This window comes from Carex rostrata, chromosome 8 (genome assembly GCF_964058835.1).
Source record: "Carex rostrata chromosome 8, lpCarRost1.2, whole genome shotgun sequence".
Lineage (NCBI taxonomy): Eukaryota > Viridiplantae > Streptophyta > Magnoliopsida > Poales > Cyperaceae > Carex > Carex rostrata.
Window position 1 is genome coordinate 6,625,938 of NC_135925.1, and position 24,906 is coordinate 6,650,843.

The 24,906-nt window shown below is 34.7% G+C and overlaps 3 protein-coding genes across 5 annotated transcripts; all 3 read left to right on the top strand.

Moving 5' to 3' along the window:
* Positions 1–7,179, top strand: LOC144558597 (IAP-like protein 1). 2 transcript variants are annotated; one of them, XM_078307439.1, is made up of 8 exons: positions 1–183; positions 1,243–1,483; positions 1,911–2,034; positions 2,234–2,553; positions 3,684–5,412; positions 6,051–6,316; positions 6,798–6,889; positions 6,959–7,179. In XM_078307439.1, the coding sequence occupies exons 1-7, from the start codon at positions 104–106 to the stop codon at positions 6,867–6,869; spliced, it is 2,832 nt and encodes a 943-aa protein (XP_078163565.1). In that variant the 5' UTR covers positions 1–103; the 3' UTR covers positions 6,870–6,889; positions 6,959–7,179. The 2 variants fall into 2 exon arrangements, with proteins under 2 accessions (XP_078163565.1, XP_078163567.1); XM_078307441.1 differs by lacking the exon at positions 1–183 and adding an exon at positions 261–278.
* Positions 7,180–9,897: 2,718 nt separating this feature from the next.
* Positions 9,898–12,175, top strand: LOC144558598 (transcription termination factor MTEF1, chloroplastic-like). Its single transcript, XM_078307442.1, has 3 exons — positions 9,898–10,357; positions 10,604–10,774; positions 11,419–12,175. The coding sequence occupies exons 1-3, from the start codon at positions 9,990–9,992 to the stop codon at positions 11,873–11,875; spliced, it is 996 nt and encodes a 331-aa protein (XP_078163568.1). The 5' UTR covers positions 9,898–9,989; the 3' UTR covers positions 11,876–12,175.
* A 3,899-nt stretch (positions 12,176–16,074) lies between these two features.
* Positions 16,075–18,850, top strand: LOC144558310 (putative ALA-interacting subunit 2). 2 transcript variants are annotated; one of them, XM_078307124.1, is made up of 8 exons: positions 16,076–16,260; positions 16,636–16,697; positions 16,815–16,889; positions 17,281–17,397; positions 17,503–17,573; positions 17,683–17,980; positions 18,325–18,617; positions 18,707–18,850. In XM_078307124.1, the coding sequence occupies exons 1-8, from the start codon at positions 16,179–16,181 to the stop codon at positions 18,726–18,728; spliced, it is 1,020 nt and encodes a 339-aa protein (XP_078163250.1). In that variant the 5' UTR covers positions 16,076–16,178; the 3' UTR covers positions 18,729–18,850. The 2 variants fall into 2 exon arrangements, with proteins under 2 accessions (XP_078163251.1, XP_078163250.1); XM_078307125.1 differs by lacking the exon at positions 16,815–16,889 and having other exon boundaries at positions 16,075–16,260.
* Positions 18,851–24,906: the final 6,056 nt, after the last annotated feature.

Genomic DNA, 24,906 nt, shown 5'->3' on the forward strand with positions numbered 1-24,906 from the left:
TTGTTTTTTTTCTTCCTCAAATCGAGAGAGAGAGAGAGAGAGAGACTCCGACGAAGAGAGAAAAAGCGGGCGGAGAGAGGGAGGAGTGAGGAGAGAGAGAGAGATGAGAGAGGAGGTGAGGAGCTCGGGCACGCCTTTTGCGCTCGCTAGGTCTTCTTCGCCTCCGCCAACCCCCGTCGCCAGGTCTCTCGCTCTCTGCCCCCACCTTTCTTTGTTCGTGTATTTTCTTGATTCGTGCGAAATTGACAGAACCACTAAAACATACTAATTGAATGAATGTATGTTGAATATATCAAGTGCTAAACTCGTAATTGGTGTTAATAGTTTCATAAACCCTAGAAGGGAACCTAGATTGATGCAATTAAATTACTGTATGTTGAATAATCTCAATAGCCAAACTCGTAATTGGTGTCAAATAGTTTTAAAACTTAGAATGAAACCTAATTTGATGCAATATATCGGGAAGTACTATTCTGCTTGCACCTAGTACCTACAAACCGTGAAAACATCTTGTATGCTGGTGCAGCAAACTGAAATGAGCTTAGTTTGGATTTGGAAATTATGAAAGTCATCTTCAAATATAAATTGAGTAAAACAAAAACCCTATCTTCAATCAAAGCTGAGGAAATGAAGTTATTTATGTCAATTTGGTCTTCCAAAGTTGAGATTTGGACATTTCTTTTTGCTATTATCATAAAACTTGCTGTATTCTTAATGTGGTTATCTGGTGTTTCAACACTCTAGAATTGTGCTTCAGTATTGACTACTAGTGCTCATCACATAACTAATCCGCCCTCTGTCTCCCTATTTTTGGTGTTTTGCTTTTTTTTTTTAATTTATTTTTTATAAAGCTTATTTACCCTTTTATCCTGCTCTTCTGATGTACATTTCCTATGTTTTTTACTAGTTCCTTTATATGCACTACCTTTAGTTAAATAATTATCTATTTTGACCATATAGGCACATGATACATTTATGGCGGCCGCAATCTGATCTTAAAAATAGAGTAACCAATTTCAAATCCAGAATAGAACAAGTGTTGCTGTCTTATTGTAGGAAAAACAATTGATGCTAATTGAAAATTAATATTTGTGGTGATATATCAAAAACCCTCTTTCGTGGAAATTGTCCAGTGCATCATTTATCATATTCCTTCTTCGTTTTTGATGTTTTTATCATATTCCTTCTATTTCCCTGCTATTGTAGTTATTATTGAACTATTGTTGTATTCTTTGATTCCAGTTCGGCCGGTGGTTCTTCCCCTGTACGACCGGCAAATGCGGCGAGCATTGATTGGTTGGGTAGCAGTGCTCAGGCCTCGAAAGTGGGGCCACATTCATCTCGCCCATCACTGAGCACAAATGCTGCTGATGGCTGCTCAGCGCTTGAGTTATCACACCCATCATGCCGACCCTGGGAACGCGGCGATTTGCTTCGACGCCTCGCCACTTTTAAACCCTTCACTTGGTTTTCAAAACCAAAGGTTTTGTCTTTCTTCTTTATTTTGTTTTTATGGTTTTGTTCTTATTTTTGTCTCTTTTTATGCTTTTCGCGGGTTTTTACCTTTTTGCAATTGGTTGAGGTTTTTTATGTGAGGATTTTGGGTATAGTGGGTTTCAGACATCAAGACCTCACAAAAACACCCTATTAGCTACTTGTTAGAACCAGCATGGTATATAGCTTTTGTCATTGGTGGAGTTAGCTACCGGAAGAAAGTTCCACTATTGTGTCTGATCTTGACATCTTTTGATGTCCATTAGTGTTGATAATGTGTGAGGTAGGGACGTAGGGTTGCATAGAAATGATTTTGGAAATTGTAGGTAACTGTTATTCCTTAATAACCTAAATTGTCTGTAACTTATCTGACTTCTCTTGTTACATATAATCTAATTAGAATTTGGAAATTGTAGGTAGTCAGTTCTCTGGCTTGTTCGCGTAGAGGCTGGGTGAATGTTGATGCGGATAAAATCAAGTGCGAGTCATGTGGTGCTCAGCTCATGTTTACAGCTTTGTCATCATGTTCCCCAGCTGAAGGTTCAGTTCTTCAGTAGCCTTTTGTTATACTCTTTTGTGTCAGGACTGATGATTACAATTTTAGCCAGTACAACATAACTTTAATAATGCAAAGGACCTACCACTCGGAGCAAACCAAAAAATGCTAAAAATAATTATTTTAATTATTTTTTTCGAAATTTGTCTTATCTAAAATCTAATTTCAAATTTACCATTTCAGTTGTTAATGCCGGGGAGGTCTTTGCAGAGCAGCTTGACTCCGGGCATGTTGTGGACTGTCCTTGGAGGGGAAACTGCTGTGTGGACAGCCTGGTGCAGTTTAGCCTCACTACAAATACCCTGGTCGGGGGCTACAAGGACCGGTGTGACAGTCTCCTCCAGTTTACCACACTTCCTGTCATAGCATCTTCAGCAATAGAGACTATTCGACTCTCAAGGAGTGTTCAACTCGACCAACTCCTGTCCCAGCCACCAAACTTCTTATCTGGGGAGCTTGGGGCAGATCCTACACAGCTCGACTCCTCCAGTGGATATGCTTATGTATGTTTTTTATTGCATATGTAGGTTGTCTTTCTTCCTCGTATATGGCTTATGAAGAATACTCTCGGTTTCTATTGGTGGTATAATTGAGCAAGTATATCCTTCAGATTATTAGTAATTCCTTTATAATTGTGTCAGGTTTTATCGAAAAATATTTTCTTGTGGGTATTTTACTTGGAAATATGTGGTCTATAATCCAGTTTTAAGCCTGCATATTGTGCACTCCTGGATAGTACTGTATAAGTTCGTGTTGTATCCATACTGACTGGCAAATATCATATTGTACTTTAAACCTAAGACATTAGTCTTTTACTCTGGCTTCCTTGAGTATACTTGAGTGCCCACCCATGATATGTCCCAACTCAATGTCCCCCCTTGGACATCTCTATTTTTCCATTGTAGTTAGTTGATATCTAGCTAATTGTTAAGAATGAATAGCCAATTGTTATAGGCACAAGTATATATGTCAATAATACACCATTTAAACTTTACAACTGCAATATCTGTTATTAACAGATATGTTTGTTTCTTTAACAATTAGCTAATCACTGTTAATATTAAGAACTACTAAAAAAGTGTAGTATGGACCTCACATTCTTGGTCATCATTGTTCCTGGAAAATTGTGATTAAAAGAAAATTCTGGTCTGCTACCTTTCTGTCGGAATATTTTTTTTTTCTTCTGGTATTAACAAATATGACATTTTTACTAGCATAAAGCTATGTTCGGTTAATAAATATGTAGTACCTACAAACATATAGCTATTTGCAGTTAGCAACACAATTTTCTTACTTGAGAGTTATATTTTTTAAGCTGCTATGTTATTGACGAATCCATTGGTCCATTCAATAATTAGTAATCATACTTAAGATTTGGCTAGTTATTGCTAACTTTTAATGAGCTATTAGAGATCTGAAGATGTCCATGGACAGTGGGTGGACAGACTTGGGGTGGAGTCATGTTCTTATAAATCTTTTAGTGCCTATCTCCAAATCAATCCTTGTTATTTATAGCATCATATTGAGTATAAAGAGTATGACTTCTGACTGCCTGCTTTGATTTAATTAGCGATAAATGCATCAAATTTCAAATTGTGAATATATTAACTGTTTTCTTCTATTATATGATCAGGCTCAGAAGCTGATCAGCCTTTGTGGCTGGGAGCCGAGATGGCTTCCAAATGTCCAAGACTGCGAAGAAAACTCTACCCAGTCAGCCCAAAATGTTTGTGAAGATAACTCTCCTCTTTCTACCTACTATCGGGACCCACAAGCTGCCGTATCAGTCAAACGTGACAAGGGAAAAGGTAAGATGCTGATGGAAGAATCAAGGAGCAACAGCATGCGTTCTCCACTTCTTGACTGCAGTCTGTGTGGCACCACAGTCAGAATATGGGACTTTCGTACAGTGGTTCGCCCCTCCAGGTTTGGCCCGAGCAATGTAGACAATCCTGATGTCAGTAAAAAACTGACTCGTGGGGTCAGTGCGGCCAGTGCAATTAATGGAAGGATGTCAGCGGAAGTAGAGAGGGACCAGATTGAAGGTCGGGATGAAGTGGCAACTACAGGCGAGGGTAAGTCATTGTCAAATGCAGATGTGGACTTGAATCTGACGATGGCCGGTGGGTTACCATTGACTCATCCATTGCCATCCACATCAGAGCACTTCAGAGGTGTTATGGGGAGGGATCTAATGATCGGGCAGCCCACCGGCAGTGAAGTAGGTGACCGTGCCGCCTCATACGAGTCACGGGGCCCAAGCTCCAGAAAAAGAAACCGAGAGGAAGGTGGTAGTACTGTTGACAAGCCTCAGCTGGTTCACCAGGCTGACAGCATAGAAGGGACAGTCATTGACCGTGATGGCGGCGATGAGGTGGACGATGGGACTCAAGACTCTGGTGCCCCAACAAAGCGGGCTTGTTGTTTCGAATTTTTTGGTTCAAATTGTGCACCTCCCCGGGTTGATTCATCAGGTGCAGGGCCTAGTCGTTATTTCTCCTTTGATGCTGATATCAATGTCAACAGAGAAATGAGTGAGCCACCACCTCCTTTGGGTCATGCCAGGGAGTCAACTAGAGCATCCTCTGTTATTGCTATGGACATGGTCCATAGTCCAGAGGATGACTCAATGGAGAGCGTAGAAAACCACCCAGGTGGTGATATGGATGATGTGCATCTACATTCTTCTCCAATGCACCGAAATAATAATGTACAGTTGAATGATATGCTGGATCTCAACTACAGCAATCAAGCACAGCAGAGCACATGTGTGCAGCCAGCTGGTGGCAGTGTTGCAAGGGAGGTAGGCGGGAGCAGCACCAATGAAGGGGAAGAGATCCTTAATACTGAGACAAATAACGCCTATGCTCATGACCGGGGGCAGGTTAGTCTTGGTGTTAGTGGAGGTAGTGTCGGCATGGGCGCGAGTCATGAGGCAGAGATTCATGGGGCTGACGGGTCAGTGCACAGGACTGATAGTGTTGTTGCTGATCCGGAACCAGTTGCTGAGGTGACTGAGAATCTAGGGGGGCATACCGGTGAGTCAGCACCGGGTCCTGGACTGATGGACGAATTTGTCCCCGAGGAAGTCCCACAGGGGGATAGCCAGGAGCAGGACATGGTATCCCGCTCACTAGCCCGGGCTGATAGCGGGTCGAAGATTTACGAGTCAACAAAGGCTGATTCTGTCGAGAGTGGAGAGAAGTTTGGTAGCCATGGGGTGGCGGGCCCTGACAGCAGTGTGCACCCTTCGCTGTCTTGCAATGCTGGGATATATTCAACCTTGGAGGTGTCAAAGGAGGAGGTAACTCAAACCGGAAATGCATATGTCCGTTCAGAATTTGATCCTGAAAATGGAGTTGGTATGAAATGAAATTGCCTTTTTTTATCTGTCTAAAATCTAAATGATTAGAAAGCATATTTTTGGTACAATAGTGTATTCAGTAATGGTTTGTTCTGCATGCTGTCACTGTGATTATCTTTTCTTTTACTAATACTTGATTTGTGTTTGCCCGCCACTACATGGTAGTACTGTTACAGTCTTACATGTGCACACTTGCTATCACAGTCCATCATGTTACTTGTGCACTCCAGATTGTAATTATGCCACAAAACACCTCAATTGAAAACTTGGCTGTCATTTTTAACTCAATTACAAAAACTGCAGAGTAAATAAAATCAGGCAAAAAGTAAAGGAACAACCTAAAAAGTGTATGGTCCAGTGGTGTAGGGAGACATATATATCAGTGGGGTCAACAGATTGTTGAGGACATAAGTGAAAACTGTAAATAAATACTGTATTTTAAGGTATTTTGTAAACTGAGTGGTATCAATTGACCCACTCAATTCCATGTGGCTATGCCACTGGTGTTGTCAGTCCAGTCATGAAGTCACTATCACCATAAAGTTGGTATATATTGTCTCATACCCATACCAGAACACAAAATTGTATCATAATCCATGATGACATTCTATTTTACCTCCGCCACTCAACTCTCAGGGGCGACAAATGGAGAGAATGACTATGAACCCGGAATGGCAGAATTTGATCCAATTAAGCATCACAAGAGCTACTGTCCCTGGGTCAATGGAAATGTTGCCGTGGCTTCTTGCGAGGGGGGTCATGGCTCGACAAGCCCTTCAGATGGCAACACTGTACCGCTCTGTGGCTGGCAGCTTACTCTAGATGCACTCCACAGCTTTCAGTCCCTTGGCCATGCTCCAAACCAAACAATGCAATCTGAATCAGCTGCTTCTCTTTACAAGGTCTTAATTTTCACTATGATTTCTTTAGCAATCATCTGACTAGGGCTGTTTCATGATTTTTATAATGAATTACATTTGAATAATAAATGATAATATTTTCAATTATTTGTAATGATAAGGTTCCTTACGGATATTTTAGATTTACAACTTGTGTAATTGTTGACTGGGCCCCACTTCATTATCATCAAAAGAAGTTGGCACACAAGTAGTTTTCTCATTCTGCAACTTTTAAGTTGAAGATGAGAAGCCCGCACAACTGTCTTGTGTTCATAGTTGATAAATACAATATGGCAAAGGAGGTATATTGGATTTTAGGTCTTCCATTTTGGAATTATTCTACGTGGAAAAAGTATGATTGTGGTAATTCGTAATTTTGAACTCCTTGTAAAGTGCTAAAAGCTTGAATGCCTGGAGGTTCTTTTTCAAATTCATCCGACCATATTTGTGCTTTATTCTTTTGGCTGTTTCATTTTCTTTTTAGGATGATCATGTAACCCCTAGCCATAAACGGATGGCACGTCAATCTGCAAGCAGAAGCCAGGGCAAGCATTAATCTGAGAGTGAACAATTTAGGTATGCAAAATTTCTAGAGAAGTATAGTCTAATGCATATAACAGAAAACTAACTTCTTTTACTGAATAGATTAATCCTCTTACACTGACGTAATCACTCAAGCTGGTTGATTAGAAGCCTGTCCGGAAGGGGGGATGAATAAATTGCTCTATGCCTGAGTTTTTTTTTTTTCCTTTTCTTTTTTGACCTTTTGAGCTTAGACTAGTTAAACTATTGCTGGAAATATCTTTTATGTATTGATTGTAAGCTGTTCCGACTTCTTGACCAATATGTTCATCTTATTTAAATTATTCTGTCAGTGTGACAATTGAATACATGATGTAGCTGATATGACTTGTAGTTCTACATAATGTTACTGTATTATTTATTTCAAAAATAATACTTTGTATAATTAAATTACTAAAACTAACATATAAGCTCTAGTGTACGTTCTTTACTATGAGAAAAAACTTATTAGTGTAAATATAATAGATATATCATATTTTGTGCATAAAAATTTAAGAATGATTAACAATACGTTGTATGTTCATTTTTTTTTTTTTTTTTGAAAACTTGGTAGTAGCTACCAAGGTTTGTGAGGGGGAATCGAACTCTTGATCTTTGGGTATAACAATTCTAGGTCATTTTTCTAGCCAATTGTGCTACCTCCCCTTTCTCGTCTGTTCATGTTTTTAATCTCTACCTTCTATCGTTTTGTATGTGATTAAATTTATTAAAAAAAGTAAATACTAAATATGCGGTAAACATTTTGCAAAAAATTTAACTATAATGCAATTATGAGTGTATTGTGTTTGTTGATTGTTTTAAGTAAATTTGATTATCCTAAAATTACCAAATTTAACACGTATATGTTCTTTGCATTTAATAATTTTAATTGAGCTAAATAAAATTAATACATTATATATTGTGCATAAACTTTAACTAGAATGCATTTACATATGTTTGTTAACTTTTTTAATCAAATTTAGGCCACATTTGTTATACTAAATCATCAAACTTTTATATATCTTTTACTTATATTTTTTTGTATGTGAATAAATTTATTTGTGCTTAAGCAAGCATATACATCAAATATATATATATTTTTTATTATCGGCACTTGGTAGTGTGCTATGCCTAGTGCGTTCTCTATTGATATTTTACCTATTTTGGACATTTATAACTCTAAAATCACCAAAATTAATCTGTAAGCTTTAGCTTATGTCTGTCTTATGCGAACTTTTTTTTTTTATCAAAGCTAAATAAAAAAAATTACTTCATATATTATGCATAAAACTTCGATAGAATGTATTTACAATGTGACTGTATTGTGTGTATTTGTTATTGTTTTTAAACTAGGGGGAATTTCATGTATACCTCTCAAAAACTTTGAAATTACGTATTTCTCCCTCTAAATTTCATAATATCATATTTATCCTTCTAAAACCTACAAATTTACCCAATTTATTGTCTTTTCTATTAAATTTATTTTATATTTATAAAATATCCATTCTTCCTTTATTTAAAAATAAAAAATATATAGTAAGTGTAAGAAAAAAATATGCTTAGGCTTCTAATCAATTGATTTTCGAGAAAAAATGATCTATTTCTCTACTCATGATGTGCATATAGTGGTATTTAGCACATGCTTGTGTGAGCATCACAAGTAAAAGAATAAATCATCTGTCCTCGAAACTGGCCAATTTGAAGGCTGAACATTTCTCTTAAACATGATACATACTTCTCACTTTTTAATAAAGGAATAATGAGAACCTTATAAATTTAAAATGAGTTAAAAAAACAATAAATTTGGTAAATTTTTGAAATTTTCAAATTTAGAAAGGTAAATATGATATTATGAATTTTAGAGGGAGAAGTATATAATTTCGAGATTTTTAGGATTATACATGAAATTTCTCCTTTAAACAATTTTGGCACATTTGTAATCCTAAAATAACCAAAACTAATAAATAATATAAAATGTATTTCCTTTTACATGTGGATAAATAAATAGATAAATTAGTACTAAATCAAATATATATATGAAAAATGAATGAGCGTTCCAATATCTCATATTTTTCGTACATCATCATACCTCATGTTTTATATCTCTGTTTTCAAAGTCCAAACTGTCGATCCGAACCGCTCAACATGATATATATATTAAAATATGCTTGGAGACCAAATTCTAATTTTTAGAAATTATTTATTATTTTCTAAGATAAGTATAAAATCACTGTTTTTCGTTCAAAAACAGTGATTTTATACCTATATTAAAAAATAGTAGAACTTTTTAAAAAATTATAAAATTTCATTCTCAGACATATTTTAGCATAGATATTATGTTGTGCCGTTCGGATCGATAGTTTGGACTTTAAAAACGAAGATATAAAATATAAAGTATGAGGCATTGGAATCCCTCCTCAATATAAATTATGCATTAAATTCAACTAGAATTAAATTACAAAATTAAATTCTAATCTTGAGGAGAAGAAAGAGTTTTAATAATTATGTTAAAATATGAGAGGAAGGATCGAACTTTTGGAATCAATGGTAGTTGAATAGAAAGCACAAATGTTATCAATTTGGCGGCAGTTCAAATGATAATGTTTGAGCTCAGTCCGGAAATATTAGAATTTAGATCCACTGCAATATCCAACCGAATAGAATGAAATCTGAGTCATCAGTTTTAGTCTGACATAAATATCAAAACAGATCTTCTATATTTCAAATAAACATCGAATTAATTTTGACTCGATTGAGAATATTCTATTTCCTCATATACATAAGAGGTACTTAAAATATTATCAATTATGACGTTTGTGTTAAAATTTGATATTTTCAAAATAAAATGATAAATTTATTTTTCTGAAAAGCTAAAAAGAATGGGTCAGTATCCCGTTCAATTTGATTTTTATTGATAACACAGAACTGACAATTACAAGTGTGTTTTTTTTTTTTCACAATTACAAGTGTTTCTTTCTTTATTCAGACAAAAAAGAAAATCTCCATCGACCACTGAAAATATCGCTGAACACCAGTCCGAAATGGATAGAACAGAGAACCAAGCCCGAACGCCCTCCTCGCACTCCTTGCTCCTTTGCCTCAAGATCTCCGCACTATGTACAGCTACAGCATTCCGCATCGCTCCACAGCTTTCGTTCCCCTCTCCAACTCGCCATCTCCGCGCAATCCCATGCCATTTCTCCTCCGTGTGCTCTGCACCTCGTCTCCCATTCCCCAAAGCAACCCCTGCTCCAAACCCATAATCCTTAATCCGCCAATCCATAGCCCCATATGCAACTTCAAGCTCCCTCCCGAACCCGAGCCCGAACCCGAACCCCATGCCGACTTGAAGGAGATAATCCTCTACCTCGAGGTAATGGGTTTCAATGCGGGTCGGATCGTCCGCAACAACCCGGATTTGCACGGAGCCTCTCTTCAATCTATACATCACATTATATATTACCTGCAGAGCAAAGGGATCCGGTATTGCTACTATTACTTATACTGATAAAGAGTTTGACATGTCCAATATTTAGCCTGCTTTGCTGATAAGATTTGACTTTTCTTCTCCAAAAAAAAAATCATCATTTCGAGTTCATCTGTTTTACACAATTTTGTTTTATTCTTTTCAAACAATTTAGTGCTTGTATTAACTTCTAGTGGTATTTGCATAAGTATTTCAGAATGTGCATATCTTCTTGCTTATATAAATTGACCATTTGTCTGAAGGCGGAAGGATTTGGTTAAAATTATCGACATGTGCCCAAATATTATCACGGCAAGCATCAAGGACGACCTTGAACCAGTGTTTGACTTTTTGTCGAAGGATCTTGAAATTCCAGAGAGTAATTTCTATATGATCATCAAGAAATGTCCCCGGTTACTTGACTGTAGTGCCAGGTGCCTATGCTATTTCTTATGTTGTAGCAAAATTTAACTTTTTATTAGACCTTGGGGCTGTTCGGCAACAAGGGATTAAGCTTCCTTAAGGCTTAATCTGCTTCCTTTTTAATCCTGCTGAACACCGGTTCCTTAGCGCGTATTAAGATCACCTCCTTTTGCCCTGATCTTAGACAAGTTTGTGTCAATTTAAATTAAATTGATAGAGATGGAATTTAAGTCAACTTTCTACTGTCAATCTTGGTCAACCCTGAACTGTTTTGTCAATAAAGCCTCAGGTTTTCACTTATATAAAAGTAGAACAAAAAAAATAATTGTCAGTAGACTATAGAAGCTGATCAGGCTGTACTCCGGAGGTGGAGCCAGGGTGCCGGACAGGCTGGGGGGCAAATTCTATAATTATTTTTAAACAACCATACTCTTGCATTTTTTTTGTGCTTTGAGGTATGGTTTTAGAAGCACATTTTGCAAAATATTTTAGTTTGGGGAGGAGGGGGTTAGTGCCCCCACTCTGGCTTTGCTGCTGCTGTACTAGTATGATCCTGTTTATGAGCGAAATTGTACTCAAATCTGGTACCATAATCCCAACATAACAAGCTTGCTTGTATCCTCTCAATTATCTAACAAACTGTTCAAAATTATAGAGACCAGCTCAAGCCGGCACTAAACTACTTTCAACGACTCGGCATCAAAGATAAATTTGGATTTGCATACCGACACCCAGTTCTTCTTGTTTTAAATGTGGAGAAAACTATAATGCCGAAGGTGGATTTCCTTATGAGCCTCGGTTTATCACAACAAGAGGCAGAATTCTTTATCTACAGAAATCCTGGCCTGCTAACCTTCAGCATAGAGAATAATTTCAAGCCCAAAGCTGAGTACTTCTTCGGTGAAATGAAGGGAAGCCTGGAGGAGCTCAAGGATTTCCCGCAGTATTTTGCGTGCAGTTTGGAGGGGCGAATCAAACCTCGGCACAGGGAGTTGGTTGAGAAAGGTATTGAGATGCCATTGGCGGTGATGCTAAAGAGCATGGATATCGAATTTAGAAAATTGGTAGAGCACTTGGTGGAAGATCATCAGACCACGCTTTGTTTTGAGTGAGAATTGGGTATTTTTGGAAGAGAGAAGTATAAGATTTTCTTATATGCCCTGCAAAAAGTTAAAAAAAGTACGGGCACCATCAAAACTATTGTTCCACTCATAACTTATTCGGAGAATACAACCAAACTACTCTCTCCTCATGGTCTGTTTACATTCATTAATTGATCAATAGAGATGGATATATAAAGGATGTTGATCCTGCTTTATTAGGGATAAGATTGATAATTCTAACTTTTGTAGCATATGTTGAGGATTTGTAAATGTGCATTTTTTCCAGATTTGGAAATCATGAAAGTGCAAGGAACATTTGATAGATACTATTTAGTATTTTTTTCCTGTTAAGAGGATTTTTTAACTGTCAAGAATGACTGTAGTCTAGTTTTATTGCACCAGAAATAAAATTAATCAGAAGATTGCCAGAGTTAATTTTGTTTCAGTTTTTTTTTTTTTTTTTTGTGAAGAAATATCTTTTCATGCTTTGTAAACCGCAGAAGCTTTCATGCCTTGTAAACCGTACAAACTGTCTTTTATTATAATCTGAAGAAATATCGGTTCGTGCTTTGTAAACCGCACAAGCTGCCTTGTTTCAATTTGACTAACCTAATTATAAAATACAGTTTCTATGTGGTATGTGGAAGTCCACCGCATATGCAGATTTATATATGTGAATTTTAAAATAAAAATTCATATATATTTGAAAGCATAATCTCACAATAGGAATAAGAATACATATGTTTGTAGAACTATTTTATATTCATTATTATTTAATATAAAAACAACATATATATAAGAATACACAACAGCAAGATAATAAAAACATATATATTTTAAAATTGACTGATTCAAAAATCTCACAACAAGAATTTTATGCGGATCATATGCGGTTCATATACGGATTATATGCGGATTATATGCAGATCATATGTAGTATGCAGTCAAAATTATACGGCCGAATATGCGAAACCGCATATTAATTTTTTATGCGGTTCGGAACCGCATACGCATATGGGGCCGCATAGGCCGCATTTTGTTACACTACTAACAACATTTGCTGCATTACATACAACATCATCGAGTACTTTAATTTTTTTTCTAAATACGGACTCGTGTTAATTGATGTTTATTTCTTTGTAGATGACTTTGTGAATTGTGATATAATGTACATTTTCATAAAAAAGTGAGGTCTATCATCATCTATGTTAGGCATGTAGTTTAATATCATTTTAAGTTTTTAATCTTCAAAACATATCAAACAGAAATCTTATACCTATTGTGGGTGGAAAAAAAAAAGAGGTTGTAGATGAATTTAAAGAGACAATCTGGTTATTTTACCGCAATGGATTTCATGGTGGTAAAAAATTATAAATTTGCTTCAAAGCCCAGTTTTTTAATTAAATTATTTTGGGACCTCACCTTATCTTCTTGTTTCATTAATGTGATGGTTTGATTGTTCTTCTTGTTCTGTACAGCTATTTGACCTCACACTCATCTCGTGCAATTAAATGATGTCTCAATAATGCCTCACTATTTCCTAATTGACCTCAATTGGGAAACTGAATGGAGGACAAGCAGGTGATCAAATTTATGAAACTGACAGGAAAGGTCCAGCGAAAAGGTACAATTTTACTACACTACCAGGGGCTGTTGATATAACCCTCATGTAATAGTTACATGTTAAATAATCTATTTTCATTTTAGTGAGGATTTCACGTATACCCCTCAAAAACTTCAAAATTACATATTTTCCCCTCTAAATTTGAAAATTACATAATTCCCTCTCTAAACTTCAAAAACTCATATATTTACCCATTTCATTGTCTTTTATATAAAAACTTCTAAATTTATAAAATACCTATTTTATCCTTTTATTTAAAAACATAAAACACCCATCTGACTCTAATTGGAATCTAAAGGTTCCTCTACCGTCCGAACTGCTTTGAGTGCGCGCTAGATCGGCACGAATCTTGAAGCAAACAAACATGGAAATTGAAACAATGTGCACAAATCTTAATGAGGTGCACACAGATCAAATTGCTTTGAGATTCGTGCGGGCTAGATTAGCACGGATCTTGAAGCGAGCACGCAATAATCTTATTGTGATGCGTGCAGATCGGACAATAGAGAAATCCTTCAGATTCAAATTTGAGTTCGGTGGGGCGTTTTATACTTTTAATGAAGGGTAAAATAGACATTTTATAAATTTAGAATGAGTTTTAATATAAAAGACAATAAAATGGGTAAATATGTGAGTTTTTGAAGTTTAGAGGGGGAATACGTAATTTCCAAATTTAGATGGGGAAATACGTAATTTTGAAGTTTTTGAGGGGTATACATGAAATTCCCCCTTCATTTTAAGTATAAAACTTACTGGATTGCCAAATAATGAACCCTCATTGTAAGGTTTAGATTTTTATAATAAAAGAAAATACCAGGGCATACCAGTAATTGGAATTCGAGTACGTGTTAAGCAGTGTAGAACTGTAGATTGAGTATGTTAATTGATCAGTCACATAAATGGGATACCGGATGTGCAATAAGGAGCTCGCTGAGTCACTACAATTACAAATTTAAGCACTACGCATTTTGTATGCAAAAGTGGCAATTTATCAGCTGAACACGGGTGTTGATATTAACAACACTAATTCTTTTATTAACACAACACATTCAAATATTTTAATAGTCTAGACAAATGTATCCTTCACAATTATTTCCTTTTCACAAAAAAAAAAAAAATCTGGTATATTAATGCCTATCTATATTTCCTTGTTTGTTTACTTTTTTGTGAAAATTAAAGTACTAGGTATATTATTTATCATATATATGTAGGGTCTTATAGCAAAATTAAAATAATTAAACAATAAGTTCATTAGACAAAGTTTCATATCTGGTATCCTTGAGCTTCTAATATCTTTTTCTTCACAAAAACAATTGCTCTGATTATCAACACCATTATTGAATTACTGAACTTCAATCCCCTAAAAGCATGTCTCTTCTTCTCAGAAGTGAAGCAAAACATTCAAACTATAAGAGTCAGATATGAACAACAATCAATTATATAAAATTTTCATGTTGTGAATAGAGGTCAATTTTACAGTACCTATAACATTTCAAATTAAATAAAAAAAGAAAAAGAGGAGGGCTCAAATACCTCATTATTTCATGCCCCAATCGTACCCCAACATCTTTATCTTCGATTTCAAAGTACCAAAGATATGAACTACTCAACATAATATTCATGCTAAAATGTGCTTAGAGAACAATTTTTATATTTTTTTTTGGAAATTTATTTACTATTTTTTAAGATAGATACAAAATTAATGCTTTTCAGAAAATTGTGGGCATCCTAAAAGCAATTATTTGTACCTATCTTAAAAAATAGTAAAATTTGATCTCTAAGCACATCTTAATGTGGATACTATGTTGAGCGGTTCAGATCTTTTGTTTGGACTTTGAAATAAAAGATTAAGATGTTGGGTTATGATTGGAGCATGAAACAATGGAGCATTTGAGCCCTCTTCATAAAAAAATCATATATAAACATAAAAAAATTAAAAATAAATGGGTTCAATTGGATTGCACTCAATCATGTCCTGCTTCTTCTTCATTTGTTTGATTAAATAATAACAAAACAAAATTATAATTTATTCCTTTCGATTTTATTTAGATAGACATATAGACTTAAAAGTATATAACTAGAAGAATAATTGAAAGAACTCAAGTAATATAGCTGTATTGTTATGAAATATGAATCAATAAAATACATATAACAAATTATTTGTTGAATTTATAGAAAAGAATAATGAGCAATTTATCATGTCAGTCAATGCTTGCTATTTAAAAAAAAAAAAATCTTCTTTTAAAAGGTTCATAAAATAAGAAAAGAAGATCCAACAATTATGGAAATCAATTAGTAATAAATGATCATATCATATAACTATATAAAGAAAAGACATGTCGATTACGTGAGGTTAAAATTGTCAATTCTATTCAAATATTTGAAGTTGTTGTGTTAATAAAATAAAATGCGGTGTTAATATCATTACCTGCTGAACACTAGGTTTTCCGGACCAGCCGAGGATTATTTCAAAAGCTTAACATGGCTACATCTGGGCCTAATCTAACCCAAACTCAAAAGAACACAAATATCTAAGTTTGGCCCATAAGCCCACTATTCGATGAATCCATTGTGTATCATTTGTCCATGCCAATTTCATTTCTGCGAGCAGGAGACACAACAGAAGCTGGCAGTTCGTGAAAGCTCGCTCTAAGAGAGATCAATACGAGTGAGTTTTGATTGGATTTCATGGAGGTGGAAGAGGCGAGCACCTCCGCTCCTGGAGGTGGCGACAGAGCCGACCGCGCCTTCTCTCCAGCGCGCTCAGGAGGTAGATCTCGTTCAAATTTTGTTTTTGAATTGATATCTGATACGTTTATTAGAGTAGTATTTGAGTACCGTTTAGTCCGGTAAGAATCAGAGTGTTTAACTTGGTTCATTGGGTGCGTATTGCACAAATTGAGGATCAATAAAGGAAACTTTCAGCTGTAATTAAAACAAGCATGGCAATTAAGGGGAAATGGGGATTATTAGTGTTAATTTCATTTGAGAAGCAAATTCCATATGCGCCTAGTATGATTCTGGTATGTACATACAAAACAAAATAGTCATGTTACTTGATAATCTTATGAATCTTTTTCTTCCATATCTGCACTTGTCATCATGTTTTATTTTGTTAATTATTTTTTTTGAAATATCTATCCAGCTTTATACAGGTTTAAGCAACAAAATATGCCATCTTGGAAACTGGCTCTAACACCTGGATCAGTAAGATATTATAGTGTTTTAATTTGTAGTGTTTCCATATATATAATATATATTATAATGCTTGTGGCATGATTGTTATGGTGTTTATAATTATATGATGCTTGTATTTAACTGTAGGTCATAATGATCTTCTTGGTTATTGGGTTCTTCTTTATACCAATGGGTCTTATTTTTCTTCATGCCTCAGAAAGAGTACTCTTCACAATTCTATTTGTCAAAATTTGTTATTGGAAGAAAATTAAAAATCTTAATGCAGTAGGTAGTTGATATTGATTGACATTTGTATGAGAAAGTTGTATGGGTTGTTATGCCAGCAAGTCAGGATCAGTGCCAACTAATGAGATACTACCTATACTGGTACCATACTGGTTTATACAAAACTAACCTTTTATCTCTATCATCCCTTTTTGGCATCAATTTTTTTTTCTAACAAGTATCAAGTTCTGTCCATCACTATCTAAAGTTGAACAGAATTTGAAATAATTTGGCACCGGTATGCTACCAGTTCAATCCATTTATCCTGATGGGTGCACCAAGCTTCATGATTCTTACTGTCTGTTGCATGTATTACATGTTACTACAGGTGGTTGAGATTGCATACCGTTATGATACTGACTGCATACCTGAGCCTTACAAAAATGATAAAGTAGGTTACATTAAAGACAGCTCAGTCTCAAAGAACTGTACTCGCAAAATTAGGGTGATTTGTCTTTTTCCTTCTATTTCCACATATGTAGCTTGTTTCTAGAATTTTGTGTCAACATCCTTTATCACTAACATGAATGAAAATGCTTTTCTGTTTTAGGTTCATAAATATATGAAGGCACCAATATTTGTCTACTACGAACTTGATAATTTTTACCAAAACCATAGAAGGTCTCAACCTTTATTTATTTATTTATTTTTAACTCCTCTCTCTCTCTCTCTCGCACACACGCACACACACACACATTTTGTGATGTGTTAATTTCCCATTCTTCTACAGGTATGTAAAGAGCAGGAATGACAAGCAACTTTTGTATGGGATCAAGCAAAAGGATATTGGGTCATGCGACCCAGTTCAAACAGCCAATGGCCTCCCGATACTCCCTTGCGGCTTAATTGCGTGGAGCTTGTTCAATGATTCTTTCAACTTTGCACGTAGGGCAGAACCACTAAAGTTAAATAGAAAAAATATATCTTGGCAGAGTGACAGAGAGCATAAGTTTGGGAAGGATGTCTATCCATTTAATTTTCAAAATGGATCCCTAATTGGAGGTGGTTCTCTCGACCCGAAAGTGCCTGTAAGTGTATTAATTCAAATTAACAGAATTAATGTTAGTCACAGTCAAAATAATTAGTATTCTATTGTTCCTTGTTATCATTATACCAGTTATAGCAGCATGTAGCAGCAGTATCTGTATGTTGATGACGAGTAAGTTTTATATTATATAAAAATTAAGTTATGTAGGTAAATAACAGTAAATAAAATAAGTAAACGAAAATCTGTATATATTTATTTCAGTATATGTCACTGTGATTTAAACTTTAGATAGGTATATAATAGTAAATAAAATAAGTAAAAGAAGATCAGTATATTCTTATTTCAGTATGTGTCATTAAATTACTATCTTCTCAAAAAGAGCAGCTCAGTGAGCAGGAGGATTTGATTGTATGGATGCGCACAGCTGCACTCCCAAAATTCAGAAAACTATATGGTGTCATTGAAGTTGATCTGGATACAGGCGATGTCGTCAGTATAAACATTGCAAACAACTATAATGCCTATAGCTTTGGTGGGGGCAAAAGGGTCATTATGACCACATCGAAGTGGCTTGGTGCTGGTAAAAACAATTTTCTTGGGCTTGCTTATCTCGTCACTGGCACATCAAGTCTTCTTCTCTCAATTTTGTTTGCCATGATTCATGTTAGAAATCCAAGGTATTGTTCTATACTACTCAACTTTCCGCTTTACTTCTGAAAAAATAAAGAGTAATAGCATATTGCAATCTTTGATTTATTGGTTGCAGACCTCGTGGGCATTCTACGTAGCTATCCCTGAATAGGAAAGGCAATTTTAGTGAGCCGAACATGCTTCTGTGGAGTTTTGTATAAAGCTAGTAATTTGAACTTGGATGGTTTCACTGTGCTGATTAAGTTATATTGAGATGTCAGTGATCTTGTTGTTTCATATGCTAGTAGTGTTTATTTTGCTTTTATTCAGATTGTCCCTCATCTCCAGATCAGTTCTAGGGGTCTCAATGACACCCGTTTACCCTACCCGTATCGTATTCGATAAGACGGGTATGGGTAAGGTTTTTTTTCGTTAGCTTAATGAGTATGGGTATGAGTAAATATTTTTTTTCGTTAGATAAACGGATATGGGTACGGGCAAAGGTCATTTCGTACCCGTTCGGTAATGGGTAATTATATGAAATAAATTATATATAGATATATCAATATTATATTCATTTTATTTATTTCCCTGTTTGTCATATTGCTTTATCAATGCAATAGATGTATCAACGCTAATTCATTTCCTTGTTTTTTTTTTATTCATAGTTGTCTTTTTTCTCAATTCTGAAAATGGAAATATTATACTGTACAATCTGGCTCATTCTTGGCCTCTTGAGTATTACGGTACAATCTGGTTTCGTCGATTTATTCTTCTATCACAGTAAGTGTACTTCTCCTTTCTCTAGGATAAGTTTTTAATTTTAAATATTGACAAGGTGTGTTCCATTAGATTTGATGAATTTTTTTTTTATCTAAAGTGAAATAAAATCAAGCCAAGGCAAGGATATATAAATGTTGGGTACCTGTACTGATGTTGTGTTTTTAATCCAAAAGTGGTTTGGTGTTAGTTGGATTATAAGATGATTTTGAATCTTTCTTGCAAATTAGTACAAATTTATTGAATGTATTTTGCAAATTCACTTTCGGGGCATACTAATTTTGCAAACATTTTTTTGTTTCAAAGCAACCATTATATATAAATAATGATTCAACCTTTCTGCTTGCTGAAAACTGCACAGTTAGATCTTGTAATGTCTGTGTTGATGGGGATAATAAAACCATTATATTAGTTTATTCGCCCACTACCTCGTTATTCATTAATTATAACGGATATGAGTATGATAGGATAAGACAAATTTTTAACGGGTATGAGTAGAATATGGGTAAGATTAATTCTTAGTGGATATGGATATGAAAATGGTTCCACGCTCTGTATCGTACCCATTGACATCCTAATCAGTTCCTTTGAGTTTTCTAATTAATTGTACATAACGTCGTAATCATATGAAACTTTGCCTCATGCTATAAAATCAGTTCCCGGATTTTCAGCTTGTCATTAATAATCAATTTTAAGAAATGTAAAGAGGTTACTTAATAATCTTTGATAAAAGTCGATACAAATTAAATAGGGCAGAGGGTGTTGGAGATGAATCTGCATTAACGACCGTTTGAGTTAAATTTTAGACCGTGCGATCAAAATTCGGACTAATCCATCTCCCATGCCTATAACGCACGGTGTCCTTTAATATTAGTGCAAATTTAAATTAGATGGTTCAGATCTTGACTCAAAATTTGAGTTTTAACCAAGGTTCTAAATAGTGTTTACCGCGTCATAGCGGGAAGTCTAAAAAAAAACTATAGGGAATAGTGTCGCTATAACGAAAGGTATGCTATATAGCTTTTTTTTTTTTTTTTATAAAATTATATCATATATTTGTACTAAATATCAACATTATCATCTAAGTTTCATAGCACAATAAATAACATCAAATTGATTAAAAAAATTATAATATTCATATTGAATAAATACAAAGTCCAAATTGCGTCTCAAAGTATCCATAGTAATACTAATATCATAAACTATCAATCTTTTTCTATTCAAAATATATTTAGCATTATGGCATAATCTATCTTTTTTCTATTTAAATTTCAAAATAATATAGACATCATGGCATAATTAACTATTTAATCTATTCAAAATATTCAAACTACCATATAGTAAGTATCATTTTGTTACTTTAAGAAATATCTTAATATATTCAATCTGAGCTTTTATTTAAAGCCCATATAAATTGGAAAAAAAAAACTCATGTTGCATAGCGTGCTGTAGCTTCCTTATTTGATTTCGTTTGATAGGTCTCTCATTTAATAATTAATAGTTTAATATAAAGTTTAGTACGTCAATTGCAAAAAAAAAAAAATCATGGTTAAAATCCAATCTAAGCCTTTATTTAAAGCCCATATAAATTGAAAAGAAAAAATAAAAAACATCTCATGTTGCATAGCGCGCGCTATTTGCATTACACGCTATGCGCTATAGCGGACTGCTATTACCGCTATAGCGTCTATGGCTCAAATAGCGTGTTTTGATGCCATAGCTTAGTGTTTAAGGTCCAAAAACGCTATAGCGCCGCTATAGCACGCTATTAAGAACACTGGTTTTAACTCAGGAAATACGAATTCGTTAGGGGGCCGGATAGCTTGTTAATTCGAATCTGTGGCATTTTAAAAAAAAATTGATCATTTTAAACAGGAAAATGTGAACCGAGTTAATTTGGAATTCATATAACAAAATTACATCTGGACCGACCTAAGCAGATTTTGCACATGTTAAAAGCACTTTGTGCATTCCACTTCGGACTAGATTGGTGATTAGAATTCTAATTGGACGGTCCAGATTTTAAAGAGAAATATTATGTTACCTCAAAGGATTTGGAATGGTTAATTCCTCAATAGAAACCCCAATCACTCTAGATTTGGGTAATCACAATATCTGAACAGCAATTTTCTATAAGCTGTACTAGAATGTGCTGATGTTAATAAACGTTTGAAATAAGGCAGTATTCTCATCTGGGTAACGATTTTCTTTTTGCCCGGTACAGCATCAGGAAACAACATCATGACTGCCATAAGTGGTCCCCGTAATGTCAGAGAGAGAAAGAGATGCTCTCTGATAAAAATGTTCGTTGTTAGTTGAAACTTGAAACGTCAGCCACTGTAGAAAGAGGATTACATGAAGGTGCCTTACGAAAACCAGATCTCTTCCTGAAGAGAGAATTCTTACCTGATTAACAGGTGTCAATGTTCACATGCCAATCACTGGTACATACACTGATCCCTTGTGGCCATTGTACTTATCTGAACTGTGTAGCAATCTTTCTCTAATAATCGTGTCAGATTTTCCCCAGCTATCCAACTAATCACAATCTTATTACAGTAACCCACTGTACCAATTTGCATCGGTCCAAGAGTTGCATCAGATCCAACTTATAACTCTCTCTCTCTCTCTAGTCTCTATCTATCTAAATTGTAAAGTGGTGAAACTACAACTAACATTTCTTGATCATGCTTTTGCCACCTGTAAAGCCTTTTAGAGAGTACCAGATAGGGGCTTTGCCGGGGCTATTCTTGGCAACCTGAATAGCATGAGACCAGACCGACGTAATCCTCTGCCCAGTTTCTTTTGACCACTTTCATTCGTTATCACAATCGATCTCACTCTAATAATGTGCAGTCTTTTATTAGGATATAATGCTTCTTCATCTACTGACATGTCATTGTATTATAGATGAACCACTAAATCACGCAAGCTACCATTTGTCCGTTTAGTTCTTCGATCGTCTTCATTTTCATCAGTTAGTGGCTCCTCTTCTACTTTTTTTTTTTTTTAAAAAGTGGTTACCCACCGATTTTATTAGAAACCATAAAATTATTTGTTTTCCAATCTCCAAATAATTGAAGAAGGAAACGCATACAGTTTATACCAAAAAACAAACAAACAAACAAATAAAAAAACCAAAAAAGCTTGTCCATAGGAACAACCCTAGGCAAACAAACGCCCAAAGAGTAGAACTGAAATATCAAAAACAAACAACAGCCAACAACAAAAACTCCTAACAACAGCAAACAACAAATAAACAATCCTAGTCATTTAGAAACTCTAACCCAAGTATATGGGTTAAATCTTCTGGTGTCAGTATAGGGTGCTCGACCTCTATCTCTGAATCTCCCTCCTGAACTGTTTCCTATTGACCTAATACAATCAGATCCTGAGAAGGCAAGACCTTAGTGTCCAAAGGCATAATTAAAAACAAATTAAGTAATGAGCCCTTATTTAAAGTCTTACATCAAAATGTAGCTAAAGCGATAATTTTGGAACCAAGGGCCTTTAAAGTAGACATATGATTTTATTTAGTGTTATAGTCATTTTTTATTTTATTTAGTATAACTATTTTATGTTATGCTAGTATGCTTTTAGTTGTTAGCCTATGTTGTTAGATCGATATTATTTTGGTATTGTTATTTTGATTTGTGGTTTTTATTGGTTGTTAGATGTCGATGGATTATATGCTAGCACTTTACTTTAGACCTGCTGTATGAACTCTTTCATTTCATAACGAAACAGGTGATAAATACCACTTTTGTCAAAAAAAAAAAAAAAAGTTCTTCAATCGTCTTTTAAGTTGTATATATGAGATACCAATGTTTATTTTTTCTCATTTCATGCGTAAATTAATTAGAAAGAAGATGCATATAAACTAGAAAGATTGCAAATGATGTTTTGTTACGTTTTGTGGGGACAATATTATTAATTAATAGAATAACTTCTGAGTCATGCATAGGCAGTGTAGTGTAACATGGAATCTGGCACATGTGCTTACCTGTTAAAGAAACTAATAGAAGGGTGACTATGGTGATCAGATAGCCTAACTACTCATGTCGTTATTGTTGGTGATTATTGCACACGTCACTAGTCGGTTATGCGACTCTTGGTTGTTTCTCGTTTTTCTTTTTATTTAAAGAGAGACTTTTGTTTGTTCTCCTTAATTAGAAATTTTGACCGGTCAAACTAGAGCGATCAATGTGTATCCAAATAGACTTTTGCCTCTGGAGTGAATGCAATAAATGTTTTGCTTAAATATTATTTTTGAAAAAAAAAAGTTGTACCGAAATTTATACTACTCTTACAGTAAAGGAGCATTTTTAGGCAGGAGGAGCAGTGATTTTACTTTAACATGGAAAACTTATTAGATTCTGAGAGTGCAAGGTTTTTGCTTGGGGAAAAAATATTCACTGTAAACGGATATATGTAACAAGTAACAACTAAGAAGTAGATTTATCTTTTGTTGGATTAAATATTATTAGGCCTATAAAAGAGTCTTGAACTAATGTGTCACAAACAGGAAAAATTGAACATTTAATTCTCACGAGAAGGTTAACAAAATTACTCTGTCAATGTGCTTAGCAAACCCTGATACAGTTGACACTTGACAATATATACAAAAGAAGTCCTCATCGTTAGCACAATATGTTCTTTTTCTGCGTGAGTAGATGAGGATTAAATAAAATTAACCCTATATTGTCTTTGTGCTGAATTCTGAACATTCAACGACCTTCCAAGCGGAGGACATTAATGCTTTAGTCATTAGGCGAGATGAAGTTTTTACATTAGCATCGCCATACGAAATGATAAATAATGCCCAATGGCATGCAGTAGCCAATAGACAATAGTCATTTGAAGCTTTGAGCATATCAGTTCGTGCATTGCAAAGAAAAAAAGTGTTGCCATATATCAAGTATTGTAGAATATTTGGAAGTTTTATTGAACATGTTTTCTCCTCAATAAGACAGGAACTAGTATATATATAAAGGTGACATGTAAGGAACTGTATAACATCTATCCAGTTTTTCCTTACTATAAAAGTACTAAATTTGATCATACATTAAAGAAATTTTCATATTTCAAAAACCTCATTTTTTTTTTTCAATAGTTAAAGAGCACATTTTTTTTAAAAAAGAAAAAGACAATAGTTGTAAATCACCATTCTTCTGACACTCTTGCACAATCCACATTCGGTACATTGCCATAACATTTACAAAAGATGGCTACTTGGGAACATGATGGGCAAATTAAACCTCTTCATTTCCTTGAAACACCGTTTCATTCTAAGATTTTCCATTCTTGCCACTTTCAGATTAATATTAATGGGCTGTATGAATAAATTCAGGAGTTAATGATTTTTTTTATTTTTCCTGTAAGTAATTATAACTGAGAAATACCATAATTCCCCAAAGTGCATGCGGCATTTAATAATATAATCAATACCTTTCAATTTGAATGATAAGGTATAGATACATTTTCCTTTTTTTTTTCAAAACTATAGAATTCTGTACTGTTCTTTGATCAGCTTGTTTTCTAACTAAATCCAAGCAG